Source organism: Mchenga conophoros, linkage group LG6 (assembly GCF_057382185.1).
Source record: "Mchenga conophoros isolate Kocher_MC1m ecotype Shallow Benthic linkage group LG6, M_conophoros_male_GT1.1, whole genome shotgun sequence".
In the NCBI taxonomy this organism is placed as follows: domain Eukaryota; kingdom Metazoa; phylum Chordata; class Actinopteri; order Cichliformes; family Cichlidae; genus Mchenga; species Mchenga conophoros.
Genome location: NC_140531.1, coordinates 26991973 through 27008348, shown reverse-complemented (window position 1 = coordinate 27008348; position 16376 = coordinate 26991973). Strand labels below are relative to the sequence as shown.

The 16376-nt window shown below is 40.5% G+C and overlaps 1 protein-coding gene across 1 annotated transcript; it reads left to right on the top strand.

Annotated features, from left to right (window-relative positions):
• Positions 1-8288: 8288 nt before the first annotated feature.
• Positions 8289-9336, top strand: dand5 (DAN domain family, member 5). The gene is made up of 2 exons (XM_085278682.1): positions 8289-8756; positions 9037-9336. Exons 1-2 carry the CDS (start codon positions 8289-8291, stop codon positions 9334-9336), a joined length of 768 nt encoding a protein of 255 aa, XP_085134808.1.
• Positions 9337-16376: the final 7040 nt, after the last annotated feature.

Sequence of the window (16376 nt, the reverse complement as noted above, 5' to 3'; positions counted from 1 at the left end):
CTCCGCGACCCGCCAGGGAAGGGGGGCCCAGGCCCATCAGACCGGGGCCCAGTGCAGTAGCGCCCCCCCGGCTCCACAGAGCCCTGGACAGTCCACCCAACCCCACCACAGAGAAAACTGCACCCACCCCACCAACCACACATCTTCCAGACTACATAAGACGGTAAACGCCCAGGCTGAGATCTTCCTCCACCTCTCCTGTATCTCCCCCTCCTACAGAGAGTTCCTGAGAGAAGAAAGCTCCTGCAAGATGTGACCATCCCCCCCACCAGTTGAAGAGCCCCCCAGGCAGCTCGATGCACCGGCGGCACCCTGCTCCAGGGCCGGGCCCCCATGCACCCACCCGCCCACAACCCCGGCAACACACCAACCAGGACCCGAGCCCCCGAGGCCCGGCCCGGGCCCCAGCCCAGAGACGGAGCGCCCCCAAAACCTCACGCCCATCCCGGACCCACCCAGGGGCAGCCAGGTTGCCAGGTCAGTAACCCACGTCCGTCAGCACAGACCCTCCCCTAGCCCCGCTGCACGCAGCCGCGAGGAAACAGTCACCTGAGAGCCAACAGAGCCCTCAACCGGACGTGACCGCTACCCCGGGTTGAGCCCCCCAAGGAAGATGCCTCCGGGGAACCCCCCGACGCCCTAAGCCTGTCCCTACCCCCTCACCAATCACAACAGTGAAGGCGGGACCAAACTATGACCCCCCACCCCCACTAGGTGATGGAGCTGATAAAAGGGGCCCAGAGCAATTGATCTAATGTGGTGGCAGAGGCTGTGTCAAGACTAATGTAATCTAATAGATAATTTCTATATTGGTTAGAATTAAGATTATTTTTATTTTTCCAGTTCATGAGGACTGTTTTCTTGGCTATGCATAGGGCAGTGAGGATCATATGGGCTATATTCTTTTCTGAAGTGACATTATCTAAGCTGCCCAACAAACACACTAAGGGGGAGGTTGGAATGTTACATTTCAGACACTTCGATAAGTCCTCACATATCTCGCGCCAAAACTTTTGCACTGGTGGACAGAACCAAAGAGCGTGGATGTAATTGTCTGGTGTATTGCCTTGACAGTGTGAGCAGTTGTTGGAAGATGTAAAGCCCATCTTGAACATCCGATGACCTGTATAGTGCACTCTATGAAGTATTTTGTATTGTATTAATTGCAGACTGGGATTTTTAATTAATTTAAAAGTTTTTAAGCAAATCTGAGACCAGAAGTTTTGGTCTAGGTTGACTGATAAATCTGCTTCCCACTTTGCAGTAGGAAGGGATATTGATTCATCTAATTTAGAAAGTGTTCTGTATATTTTAGATAATAATTTGGGGGATTTAAGAGTAAGAAAATGTGCCGCACTTAGTGGTGTTTGTAATTCAACTTGACTGAGGTTAAATTTCTTTTTTACTATGGATTTAATTTGTTGATATTCTAAAAACCTTGTCTTGTTGATCCCATATTGTTCAACTAGTCTGTCAAATGGAATAAATTCTGTTCCCTCTAATATATGTTCTAAGTATTTAATTCCTTTACAACTCCATTCTGGGAAATTAATCATATTATTGTTTTGTAATATGTCAGGGTTATTCCAGATAGGTGTACGTTTGCATGGGATTAATGAAGACTCCGTTATTTTTAGAAACTCCCACCATGCTGTTAGAGAAAAGCTGATGTTGATACTTTTAAAGCATGGGTCTCAATCTCTACTGTGACACAGATGGATGGTAGGGTTTCATTTTGATGTAAACAACATGAAACCACGGATGCATCCTGCATTGTATCAAACCCATTGGTATCAACTCAGTATCATTTAAATGCCACACCCTACCCGAGTATTCTTTCTCTTTATGACCACAGTGTCATGTCACAAAGCTCAAGTAATCTCAAACTGGCTTCTTGAATATGACAATGAGTTAACTGTATTCAAATGGCCTCCAGAGTCACCAGATCCGAATCCAGTAGATCACCTTTGTGATGTGGTGAAAGGGGAGATTTACACCATGAATGTGCAGCTGACAAATCTCAGGCAGCTATGTGACGCTCTCACGTCAATAAGCCCCAAAATCTTTAAAAAGTATTTATAGTCCCTTTTTAAATTGATGCCATGAAGATAGAAGTCATTTCTATAGTCAAATGTAAGTCCAACCTGGTTTTAGTAAGAGGTGCCAATAAAGTGGCCGGAGATAATACGTAAGCTAATTATTAAAGAAAGACTTGATAAGAGTTGAATTTTCCATTAATGCTGCTGCTTTTATCTGCAGGACACAGAAAGCAGTTAAGTTATCATGAACACTGGTGATAAGACAGACTTCAAAAGTAATCTATGTATGAAGTCCTTACACAACCCTGAACATCAGTCATGTTAGTGTTGAATGAACTCATATTTTTTAGTATATCCACTCCAATTTAATCTTTTGAGTTAAATCTCGTGGTTCAACAGTCTGCTTCAAGCTTTGGAAAATGTCTAGTATTCAGGCATTAAGAAAAAAAATAGTGGCAGGTAATAAGTAGACTTAACAAAGTGTATAAGTTACATATTAATATCAACAAACAGGTGTTTAATTGCATGAGGGATGAAAAGGTATATTTGAACATTACCACTGAACATTATGTCTATTTAATGTAAGGTCAAAGAGAAAAGATGGTCTGCTTAGCCTTAGCTAACTAACTTACAACATAACACCAATTATCGCTACAGTGCTCCCGCTCAATGCAAACATGTCACATTCAGGTCGAATATTTCCAGTGAGCATTAACTGACAGGAGCGCTGATCTGTGGATTGCCCTCCATGCTCGGAAACAATTTTTCCTCCACTATGACAGTTTTTCATCACCATAACAGTTTCACTCATTTTTTATCCGTTATCACAGTTTTTCATCACCATAACAGTTTCATCAATCTTTTTTTATGATTACTTTGTGCGCATGCAGAAAAATTACAGCTCCCATTACTTCTATTGTAACAGTGTCACTTCTTACATTGTCATTTTATTTTACTGATGTTGCTAGAATGAACGAACTCATTTCCAGAGTATTTTTCTTTATGTCTGTGTAATTTATCAGTCACCCCGATCAAGCGTAAAAAGAGGCAACTGGAAGTCTTGAGTAGTTTTCAGTAGATTGAGTAGTTTTAGGTGAAATGTCTTTGCAAACCTAAAGAAATCCAGTTGCCAACTTTTCTTCTTACGTATGTTGTTCCCTATTTTTGTCTTTTTCCTTCGGATTTTCAGTGATATCAGAAAATTAATTTAATATGTAGTAAGAAACTGTTTTTCTTAAAATGTTGACAGCTATAAATAAATACAATTTATTTTGCCACTGTTACTTATTAAAAAAGTTAGTGCAGTTCATATCATTCACGTTCAGTTTTTTAGCTTAATTTCCCATTAGCATTCCATGTTTTAATCGTCTGCTTACATTATCTTACAGTTTTTCTATGTATGAAGTCCTTACACAACCCTGAACATCAGTCATGTTAGTGTTGAATGAACTCATATTTTTTAGTATATCCACTCCAATTTAATCTTTTGAGTTAAATCTCATGGTTCAACAGTCTGCTTCAAGCTTTGGAAAATGTCTAGTATTCAGGCATTAAGAAAAAAAATAGTGGCAGGTAATAAGTAGACTTAACAAAGTGTATAAGTTACATATTAATATCAACAAACAGGTGTTTAATTGCATGAGGGATGAAAAGGTATATTTGATCAGTATGGTTAAAACACTTTAATAAGTAAAGTAAATTATATTTCCACAGGTTAATTTTATTTGATACATTTCAATTTATACTAAGCAGGATTGATCACACAGTGTGTGTGTGTGTGTGTGTGTGTGTGTGTGTGTGTGTGTGTGCTAGCTGGTGACGCAGCCGGTTTTACAGTCACATGTTCTGCCACAGCCATCATAAACATCATAAAACAGATAAACCTCAACATCTGATTATGTTTGATAGCGTTATGACATTATTAAGTTCTTTTTTAGGTCAACGTTCTTATAAGAACTTCAAGCATATGGAAAGTCCCTTTTATCTGGGACTCGTATCAACACTGAGAGTACCAATCTACTGTGCCTCCACCCAGTCTCAAATTGGGGAAATGTTATGTGTAGGTGAATGTGTCAACCACTATACCATAGAGCCATCTGTCTTTTAGCCACACAGGTCAAAAAAACTAAAGACATGCATACAAACACAACGTTTTATCAAGGCAGCAGACTCACAAACAGCCTTTTTCAGTAAATATATGAACCAATGCCTCCTCATGCAGGTTGTTTTCACAAATTTGACCAAAATTACCAAAAGTAACAACATTTTCTGTATTTTTTTTATTTGGTGTGTTGTAGTTTTCATTTTCTAATATTTTTTCCTAAATGTTTTCAATTTTGAGTTTGAGTTTTAGTTAACTAAAATAACCTCAGTCTGAACCAGACATTTCTTTGGGAGTTTGAGTTATTCCCCTGAGGTTGTCTTTCTATTAATCTGCCTGGAGGACTAAACGACTCCATGTCTTTTTGTTTTTACCACTGACATACCTATCTGCAACCTGATTATATTACTTTCTAGTGGGACAATAACAATAACACTAAACCTTGAACATTTTATTGTGGAAAATAAAACCCTTCTTAAGCACAGTCATTCCGTCTTTGTTCACCGGAGACTGAAGCCCGGCCTGTTGAATATGAACTGGGTTAAAGTTACAGACAGTAGTGAAGAGTTTTGATCAATGTCCCCAACTTATAAACTTCAGAAGTATTCTATAGTATAGTATGTTATGTTTTCTAGCTGGCTTTGTGGTGTCCTGATGACATAAAAAAAAATGTAAAACATCTTGATGTGGTACAATGTGATCATACTACCTCAAGATGTCAGAGATCATAGATTGATTGTTTGTTTGTTTTCTTATAAAATTCTTATAAAATATAGACTTTTTTAGTAGATACACTTAGGAATAAAATCTCCCGAGGACAATCTTAAAGATAAAGTCTCTGACAAACAGTTTAATGGCCAGATGAGTTTATTTCCGCTGATTTTTCATAACGAATTAAGCAGATACCTCCAGTTGATTCTAAATATCAAGTCTCAATTTGTTGGTGGTTGATTGGAACTCTCAATATGATTTCAAAAGACATAAAGCTGCCAGTGAATGAGGCCATTTAGACTGAAAAAAAAAACAACAACAAAAAAAACCAAACAATAAATGATCACAGAGAAAAACATTAAAAGTGGCAAAATCAACAATCTGCAATCATAAAAAGGAATGAACTGGACAGCAGCACCAAAAGTCCTGAAAGTCGTACCAGTGCCAAAATCTCCAATCACAACATGAATCATGAATGGAAATACAGAGGAATTACAGTAGGGAGCACTGGTTACACTCAAGAACATTAGATTAGGCTTTGCCAGACATCATCTAAAGAGTCAGCACAGCTCTAAAAACAAAAAGAAACCTTTGGGCAGTTGAAACCAAAGTTTACCTGGGAAGAAGTATGAAGAAGAAAAGAAACGGCTCATGGGCATGTATGGCTGCAAGTGAAATCGGGTCACTAATGTTTATTGATGATATGACTGCCGATAGCAGCAGCAGGAAGAACTGTGAAGTGTGCAGGGCTATACTCTCTGCTTAGATGCAACCAGCTGGTGCAAAACTGATAGGACTTTGTGTTACAGTGCAAATGGATAATGATGCAAAACAAATGTACGTAACCCAAGAAGTCCTTAAAGGCAAAGAAAAGAGAAATTCTTCAATGTCAATGTCAGTCATCTGATCTCATCCCAACAGAGCATGCTCAGTTTCTGATGGCAAAAGTGAATGCAGACAGACCCACAAACAAGCAGCCCTTGTTGAAGGTGAAGGCCACAGTGGCATAACAGAGCATTTCAAGAAAGGAAACACAGCAGTTGGTGATGTTTATGGTTTCAATCACTCCTTGTGTTGAAATTGTTACTCTGACCAGTTACTTTTGAGCTTCCAAAAATCTGGGACTGCATATAAAAATGACTGCAATCCCGAAACAGTTAATGCAAAATTTTTACTTTCAACCTCTTGAATAAAAGTTAAAAGTCTGCTTTTTAGTCACATTTCCATTCTTTGATTTAAAATGTAATTTAATATGACGTATAGAGAAATCGAAAAAGCGGATTTGTCCAGAAAGTTAATGCCCAAACTGCATACTAGATAAACATATTTTCATCCAAATCTGGTATTGTCGGAAAAAGCTGGCAGTCGGGCTTTCACAAAGTTACACATTCATGGACCGTTTCCTTCCAGTATGTGAATAATTCTAATGCATTACTTCCTGGAGTAACTTTATTGTCACAGTTTATGACGGGCCATCTTTTATATGGTGTACTTGTCATTTGAATAAACAGAAACAAAAGCCGCCTGTTCAGCTTTTAACCCCCACAACAAGCTGCTGACGTGTCATTGGTTTATTCAAATATTTACTGGTGTCTTTCTAGAGAATGGTATAAATGAACAGGAGTCCAAAGATTCCCAGTTCAATACTGGGAGGAGACACAAATCCTTTTGCAGTTATATCAGGAAGGCCTTTAGATATCTGCCAAATCACACATCCGGAGCTACCTGATGTGGCAACCCTTGAGAATAAGGAAGCAAGAAAAGCAGATCTAACCTGTCAGTACAGCCTTTTGTTGAAAAGCAGTGAAACAACAGAGGGGCTCTACAAAAATACTGATTGTAAAATGCACACAGTCACAGTCTGGAGGTTTGTTTAAATACTAAAGGGGCAATTGAATGGAAGAAGGAGGCAATAGTTTGTAAACTGTGCCCTCTAGTGGAGAATGATCATGCTGTAGCTGGAGGAATAGACCTTGAATGCTTTTTAAACACAGTCGCATAACCTTGAATTACTACTTATCTTGCTGGTAAATAAGGTTGATACTACAAATGTCACCCACATGAGTGCATGTGATAAAAAACCTACAAATAAACCAGATTCATTTACCTTTCCTAATCTTTCTCATTGTATGCGCTAATGTTAAATAGTGATTCTGGGAAGCAGAAACTGAGAAGAAGGGAGGGGAAAGTGACTTTTAAAGCCCAGGCTTGTATATGAGAAAGTTAAACACTGGTTCTGTTATAAGACTGTCAGCTAGTCTGCTTTCAACAGCCAGCATGTGATCACGTCACGGGTGACAGAGCACAATCAAGTCTAATGGCGCAATGATGGGATGCCAAGGGAGAGGCTAAGAAACTGCTTGCGGGAATACATGGGAAGGAGACTGTTTGTTTACACGGGGAACATAAACTCATTATTGCTTTACAGTCAAAGGCAGCAGGAACACCTGTTGAATGACCGGCCCAGCTGATGAGACAGTGTTTCAAAAGTCTTTCTGAAACTGTGCGAGTATACTTTGAGTGTTTACGCATACACGTAAAAATCCCAGACCTCCAGGTTGAATTTAGGTTAATTGTGCATCAAGAATTCTAATTTAGTGATTCATTCTAATAAATTCCCACAACTGTTAATGTTTTCTTACCGTTATATTTATTTATTTATAATTCTTTCTTATCAGCACTGCAGTCATTTCTGCCAATAAAAAATTATATGCGGTTGTGTGCTAGGACAAGAAAAGACTTTTATTTAAAAGATATTGATATCTTATATGTTTTTCTATAACCAGATGAATACCTATGGGATATTTGGTGCTGTTAGGCAGCAAATAGCAAACATTAGACCATGTTTTACAAGAATGGTGTTCATACTTCCTCTATGCTGAAGGAGACTGAAGGTCTTTCCATTCAACTGTTGAAAAAACTTCTATATCTGTTGATGTTCTTTTGTTGTTGTTGTAAATATTCTCTCTTATTTTTTAATTAAAAGCATTCTAAATAAAAGTCGCAGCATAATTAGTGTTTGTGGAATCAGCCCAGATCGGATTAGTTTGAACTCCGAGATCAAGCTCACCTTTCAAATGTTATGTTTTTATGACCGTCTTTTCCACACTTGCTTTGAAACTAAAATCCTCTCAGTCTGGCAACCATCCACGACCTGGACTTTTAAGCTGGGTGTGATGTCTGGTCTGGTGTGGGAATTGTGACACCTTCTTTGCATTAAACGCAGGTGAGAATTGGCAGCCACCTACATAAAAAGACTCCCTCCGCCATACTGGCAAAGCACTGACAGCAAGGTTGCCATTTGGAACCTTGGACCACAAACTACCAGACAAAGATTTCTTTTTTAATTAAATGTTTTAAAGTCAATAGTGGTAAATTTTAAAATAATTTCAGTGTTTCAAGTCATTTCTGCCAGTTATCCAACTTTTCCTCAGAGTATGGCTCTCCTCATCGCCTTTATCTTTTTGTCAAGTTGGACAGCGGCGGCTCTTACACTTCCTTACAGCTCGTATGTGAAAGGATCCAGGGTTGATTTTGAGTCATCTGGCAGCGGACCAGAGGAACCTGTCCGGGGGATTGTCAAGGTTGTGCAGCTGGACCATCATACCCTGACCCAGTCTGGATTCTTCAGAAGAGGACTGACCCCCAGAAGAGCCCCTTCCCACAGTACCAGACTGCCCTTCCCTTCCTTCTTGTCTCGCGGTCGTCCAGGTCAGGCTGTGGGCAACAAGGCTCCTGTAAATCCACTACACAACCTGCGCCCTAAAAACCCCACTGAGTTAGAGCTAAAGAAGAAGCAGGGCCTGCAAATGTGGCAGAAAGTCATAGATAAAGGCGGCAAGATGTCTTTGCCAGTGAACCTGAAGGACATGAAGCAGACATGCACTGCAGTACCTTTCACTCAGGTAAGAGCCAAAGAATCATACGTTTTCAGTTCTTTGCCCATTAATATGCACATGCAAATCAGCGTCAGGTTAACTGACTTCTTACACGACTACACAGAATATTGGAAATTTCTCACTGTTAGTCACATTAGTGTTGATTTTAAAAAAAAAAAGATTATTACAGTCTGCATTAGCTGTGGTGTTGAAGCGCTGATTTTTACTTTCTCAGAGGTAAAGGAAACATTTATGTCTATAGCTGCTGTGTTTACCCTAAACCTGACCCTCGCTGTCATCTTCCCAGCATGTGACAGCAGATGGATGCGAAACAGTGACAGTACACAACAAGCTGTGTTTCGGCCAATGCAGCTCCCTCTTTGTCCCGTCTGAAGGAGAGTTTGAAGGACTGAGTCCTGAGACAGGAGCCTTCCACCGGCGGGCCCCCTGCTCCCGCTGTGCACCATCAAAAGCTCAGACTGTTACTGTGCCTCTGCGCTGTGGAGCCGACGTCCGGGAGAAGCGAGTGATGGTGGTGGAAGAGTGCAAGTGTGAGACAGGCCGTGAAGAAAAGAGCGCCATGGCTGCAGGTTCCAGGCACGTGTAACACTGTAAAAGCTGCCGCAACAAGGCTTCATGACATTTTGTGCTGTCTGAATGCAATCCTGTGTTGCAAATCACATAGAAATTCAAGTAGGAGACAAGTTTTTAATTTGAATCAAATCACAGCCAAAGTGAGCCACTATTTTTCATAAACGATAAAGTGATTATTTTAATAGCTGGAACAAATATTTGTATGTGTAATCGTATGTGTATCTGTATTTGTGAGTCTGAATGTATTATTCAGAAGGTAAATGTTCTGGTGGCTTCTCCCACCATCGCTTGTTGACAAAGTGACCTGAGCTTTGGTCACGCATTTTTCTGTCGCAACAAAAGAAACGGTCCACACTGGACTTATGATTAAAAGTGTGTTTAGATTAATCTAAACTGAAATATTGTGATCTGTGATATTGTCATTAAAATGTCCTCTTTGTCCGCATTCCTTTTTTTCCTGGCATTGCTAATTAGTTTTCTGCCAACACTGTTGGATTTACAAGAGCAATTTAGTTTGCCTGCAAAGCTCAAGTAAAAAACATGAAGAGCATTTGTTGTTTTTTTTCCCTCCCACTCTTGTATTCAAGCATTCAAGTGTCAGCTTCTATATTTTATTAAAAAGCCGTGTTCCATCGACTTTTAGCACATAGCACTTACATCTGAAAGCACCGAACTAGACAGCAAGCAGGCTATTGAGCACAAGTACTTAGCGGTAAGCAAACATAATTGTTTCAGCATGGACCCCTGAATTATGTATAGGCACCACCTATTCTCATGCCCAATCTCTTTTCAAGCTAGCTGTGGGAATTTGAACATCCTTCACCACAGATGCACTTGAGCAAGAGGGCATGTGTGATTATGTGTGTATGTGCTTTTTCCCCCCCGTTAGAGCCCATAAAACCTATTATTCATTTATATCCTGGCACCTGGGCCTGGTAAAGTGAACTCATCCCACACATCCCTACATACATTCCCAGAGGAGCATAAAGAAGGGGGCTCTTTACGTCGCCTTGGCATGTTGTCAAAATGGCTGCTTAGATGGCCATTTGCATTCACGTGGGCTTTCTGAAAAAGTGAAAGCGTTCATTGCACTACGGGGGTGCATTGAGTCCCTTGGATTCCATTAGCATGTGATTAACATCTTGCGTTGATGGCTATATTTTCCGAGATTGATGGGACAAATATTTGCCCAGGTCTTAACTGTGAAGAATTAGGGGCCACTTTTAATCAGGCACTTGTTTTCTTTTTCTTTTTTTCCCTCTATACGTAGACATATAGAGAAGGTGGAGAGCTTGGGAGACTCACACGACAATGAACAAATTCCTCATAGTGAAGAGGGTTGTTTGTGAAATGTCAAAGTCTGAGTAATCTATAACTAATCATGGCTGTATTTCCCTAAATGTCATTATGCAATAGCGCATTTGCCATCAGTCCGCATGATGATGTTAACAAAGAAAGAGTGATGAGCTCACTATCTTCTCCCTGTATCACCCTCTTTCCAATCTTTTTTTTTCCTGGAAGAAGAGAGATTAAAAAAAAAGAAAAATGGGCATAGTGAGGGGAGGGGAGGATGAAGACGGTTGTTGATTGAACAAACAAGGTGCACAAGAGATTGCACCACTTAGCAAGACAGATGTCAGCCCCCTTTGCATTGTGGGATCCGGTGGAGCACTCCTGTGTCATTAAGGATGGCCTGGTTCCCATGGCGAGGGGAAAGGAAGGAGCGAAAGGAGGAGGGCCTGCTGCCAAGTTCAGCGCCTCGGGGATCAGATCAGCGTCACGGGGTGCTAAGTGGCCTAGTTAGCGCTTTAAAACGCACAATGAGCTGCCTGCTTTTTCTCTCGCTGTGTGTGTAGGCCTTTTAACTGTCAGACATGGAAATGGTTGGGAGGTATGTGTGATGGGTATGTGTGTGTGTGTGTGTGTGTGGGGGGGGGGGGGGGGGGGGGTTGGAGGGTGGGGTGGAACTCAAGAAATATTACTTAAGTCAAGGTGAATTTAAAGGAAACTGAATGATAAAGTGAGACTTATAGGTGCCCATTTTGCTCATTATTGAAAAGTTATATATATATTTTTTCCTTCATTATAATAATATATTAAGTGCTCATTGAAGTATTTTATGATTCATAGTAAGAAAAGGAAAATTACCACACTGAACCAGTTTGATGCTGATGAAATCTTTCCATTGATTTCCTGGCCTTTCCTACCTTTGCTGGCTACTTGGGGCTTCGTTGTAGCTAAATCACCGTGCTACTCTGGACCATATACCGTAAGTAAAAATAACTTAATGCGTTTTTTTCCCTTTTTGTTTTTTTCTGTAGCAGTAACTGACAAAATTGAGATCACAGCATGATGTGCTAAGCTATCAGCTAGCTAGAGAGCTTGGTTAGCAAGGTGCACCCATTGCACAGAGATAAAATACCTCAAAATAGTGTTAAATGACAAATAAAAAATAACAATATAACTTACCAAACATTTCTTGGGTGGCCCATTAGTAGAATTAACCACACTGTGTGATTATACTAGCGCTACCAAATACCACTAAACGTGTGGGTAGCTGTGGTTTAGGTGTTAGGGCAGGTGATCTACCAAACTGGAAGGCATGTTGGCAAGTTGGCATGCCTGACTATCCTTAAGAAAAATACTTCATATTATCCCTGATGCAGCCATTGTGAATGTGTGTGTGAATGTTGGAAAGGGCTTAGGCATAGATAAAAATGCTATGTAAATGTATGTATGTGTGTTTTATTGAGTGAAATAGTGAACACTTTGAGTGCTCAAGTGAGTAAGAAGGACAAGTACCACCAAGTCCATTTAATTTAACTTCAATTTTATTTACATAGCATCAAATCACAGGAATTGTTGTGTCAAGGTGCTTTATTTTCTTATGGCGAAGAGACTCCTTCAATAATAGTGAGAAAACGCCAACAATCAGATGACCTATGAGCAAGCACTAGGCAACAGTGGTAAGGAAAAACTTTGGTAAAACAGTGGTAAGGAAAAACTCCCTTTTAAGAGAAAGAAATCTGACTCAGGGAGGGACAGCACTCTGCTGCAACATGGGAGGTGAGGGGACGAGTGCCAGAAATTAATAATAACTAATGTTTAAATACAGTGATGTATAAACACAGAGAATGAAAAGAAAAAGAAGAAGAAACACACTGCCCCCAGCAGTCAAGGCTTACTGTAGCATAACTAAAAGAGTAACCCTCTTTTAGGGAGTAACCTTATCTCTTAGAGCAGCAGTCCCCAACCTTTTTTGCCTCACGGACCGGTTTATGCCCGACAATATTTTCACGGACCGGCCTTTAAGGTGTCGCGGATAAATACAACAAAATAAAACTAGTACTGGTACCGAAAAAAAGAAGATTTATTCATAACACACATGAAAAGACCCAGGAAAACCGAGTTAACGATAAAAACAATAACAAAATAACGCTGAAAAACGATAAAAACCATGAAAACCATACATTTCACACCTCAACTTTCGCGGCCCGGTACCAAACGACTCAAGGACCGGTACCGGTCTGAGGCCCGGGGGTTGGGGACCGCTGTCTTAGAGCCACCTACTCCAACCCTAACTACAAGCTTAATCAAAATTAAGGACATTTTTAAGCATAATCTTAAAAATAGAGAGATTGTCTGTCTCTAATATAGAAACTGGGAGCTGGTTCCACAGAAGAGGGTCCTGGAAGCTGAAGGCTTTGCCTCCCAGTCTACTTTTAAATATCCTAGGAACTACAAGTAAGGCAGACGTCTGAGAGCAAAGTGTTCTTTTGGGGCGATACGGTACTACGAGGTCTTTAAGATAAGATGAGACTTGATTCAGCAGTTTGAAGGAGAAGGATTTTAAATTTGTTTCTGGATTTAACAGGAAGCCAGTGAAGCTCATATGGAAGAAATATGTTTTTTCTTTTTAGTCCCGCTCAGTACTCTAGGTGCAGTGCTCTGAATCAATCAAAGGCTTTTCAGAGAGTGTTTAGAACAACCTGGTTATAATAAATTACAGTGGTCCAACCTAGAAGTAACAAATGCACTGGTTTTTCAGCATCACTCTGATACACAATGTTTTTAATTTTAGAGATATTGCACAAATGCAAGAAAGCAGTCTTACATATTTGTTTAATGTGTGTGTGCTGAAAGACATATCCTGCTCAATAATGACTCCAAGATTCCTCACAGTGTTACTGGAGGCCAAGGCAATCCCATCCAGAATAAGTATCTGGTTAGACAATATGTTTCTATGATTTTTAGGGCCAGTTTACCACAAACTCAGATGATGGATACAGTTTACTGGTTTGATGGAGCAATAGTGAAGCCTGACCTGCCAGCTATAATGTGGTCACACCTTAAAAATACAAAGTTTAAGTCTTAATAGATGGTACAGTTGGGGAACCTTTTAACATCTATGGGGATTTAATGTGCCCTTTTTAAAGCTAGCCTCAAGTATTTGTTGAAGGCACTGCAGTTTTTGGCACTTTAGTGCTGGCTTTATGTTTTCGCCCTGGAGCTTGTTGCTTAGTTTGGACCCGAGTGGAGTAGTGATCATGCTCCTAGATCTGGCATCTGCGGGTAAGGGTGAACAGGGGTCCAGGATGCACTCTCTGGAAATAAATTTGAATGGTGAAGAGGTATACCAGAAGGATTATTTGTAAGACCTGTTAAGTCATAGGTGAGATGGTGTGTTATCACCTAAATCCCCGCAGTAGAGGTCTACTGCTGTAGGTGTCAGGTTCTAGGTGAGAGTGTGTCTGTTCCACAGTTATAACATCCATTTCCCCTCTGATGCAGCAGTACATGTTCACTCTGTGGTGTTAGTGTGGACCAGCTGGTCAGAGTTGGCTCTGCTGGAGATGGCGCCCCGGGCTAGGCCTGCCAGCCTACTGCCATTCTGCCTGACTGCCAACCTGCCCGCCAGACTGTCTGTTGGGTGCTTAGCAGAACAAAGATAGGTGTAGCCCTACAAAAGTTTGTTATTGGATAAAATGTTGATGTAGTTTTAACCAGTAACCATAGTAAAATAACTAAATGGGTTTTTCTGGTTCTGTGTGAGTTAGACTTTTGCTAATCTGACACTGTAAGGTGAAGGGGGTTTATTTTATTTCTTTAAAAGGTTTTACAAGAGATTGAAACAACATTTAATTCAATTACAACCTGATTTAATGTGGAGAAGACGGAGCAAGACATCACATGAGATTCAGTTAAGGAACCCCTTGGCAAGTCTGCTGACCATAGGCCAGTTTTTTGTGGCTTCCAGTAAAGCCAGGCCAACACTTCTTCCTTTCATTATTTTAAAAGAATGCAGATGGATTAAAAGCGCTTATACAAAGCTAAACTGTCACCAGACAATAGTCCGTGGTTTCGAGTTTACAGCTCTCAAATACCCTCCCTCTTGTGCTCTCAGCTATTTACGTGCACACACCCAGAGCCTGCTCAACCAAGGGCTACAAGCAGACCACAAATGGAAAACACAACTCCATAAATCTCATTTATTACCTTTAGATTTCACACAATCTCTTAATCAAGATTATATGACTCTATCGCTAAAATTTTGACATTGCTTAGCAGTTGAAACGTGGTAAATGAGAATTTTTTATGTTCAGAAATGCATTGCTTTAAAAGATTAAGTCTAAGCATAGAAATGTGGATTGATGTAAAAATGTAACATTGCCTGATATAAGCTCAATGTGATTTGGCTGTTCTTATGAAATATGTTCACAACGTTTGTAGTTTCTCTTAAAATAATCATGTAAACACAGAAAGAGGTTTTGAAAGCTGCAATCATTCTTCCTGCACACACCTACCACTTACACACTTAGTTATTTGTCTATTTTTCAGACTCAACTAAGAGACCAACAGTATCCTTAACCTGCTTTTTTATTATCTGATGATCCCTAAGATGCAGCATCTGTAGTTTCTCTAAAAAAGTTCTATTTCATTAAGAGTGATATTTGAGTGATTTCTATCTGCATTTGATGATATTTGTATTTGCTTGGGTTGTACTTGTGAATATATTTGTGGTGATTATTGCTGCTGAGTGTCGAGCTGTCAGTAAACCCTCTGCTGGAGTGTGATGATGATAGCAATGTCGCTGTGGCAGGTGCGGTCCTGCATGCCATGCAGGTGATGTCTCTCATGCTCACTTAGCTAATGACTCCAATTAAAGTAATTAAGAGCTGGCATGGTGAAACCTGCTCACTCTTCCACTGCCAACCCATCCATTCCCCTTCCTTTTAAGCAACACACATCAGCGCCCACCTCATACCACTACATGCCATCATCTGCTGAACTACTTCTGCTCTCTTGCCTTCCCTTCATTTTTCTCCCTCGAGCACCTCGTCCTCGTCGTTATGTCAAAACTATCCTGCGCCCCTGTTCCTTCTGAGGCCTTTGAAAGAAACATGAAGCCTAAAATCAGCTAAACGCTCCACTCCAGAAGCACTTAAGAGACCCTCAGCTCAACTTATTGTCACACAGACAGCTACGGAAGGGGAAGACCAAAGGCTGGGTCCGACAGGAGGAAGAGGCGAGTTAAAGAGGGAGAGGGGATGCAAGCCAGGTCCTAACGAGGGGAAAGATAATTGTTTTGTTTTGTTAGGGGCCCTTCTTCAGTATGGAGGGAGTTGAAATGACATGCCGCACATGGTTTCTGGATGAAGTGATGAAAGGGAGGGGTTGAGAGATGCAAGCTTGATGCAAGAGTGCTGAATTAGTAGGGAAAGGGGGTGCAGCACCAAAAATGCAGCAGTAATAGTACTGAAAAAAAAAACCCTCCAAAGAGTTGTAGTCACAATGAAAAACCGGAGGCTGCTAAGTGGTTTTTACACTGACAGATTCACAAGCTCCCATGAAACTTTGATGCACGTTTGGTGCACGTTGTTTGTTCCATTTACGGGACTTCTATAACATTTCAATGTCAAAATACACATTAATCACAGAGTATTTCAATATCACAGTCCACAAATTCCAACAGTGGGAAAGACCACTCTGAGCCAACTTGGAGACACAACTTTGGCTACCGGGCCTGGTCAGATTTATCAAAATTTATGAAAC

Bases quoted from the DNA above. Each gene is read 5' to 3' on its own strand.
- dand5 (XM_085278682.1), top strand. From the start codon at position 8,289: ATGGCTCTCCTCATCGCCTTTATCTTTTTGTCAAGTTGGACAGCGGCG. The intron at 8,757-9,036 runs GTAAGAGCCAAA...TCATCTTCCCAG, and splicing joins CTGCAGTACCTTTCACTCAG to CATGTGACAGCAGATGGATG.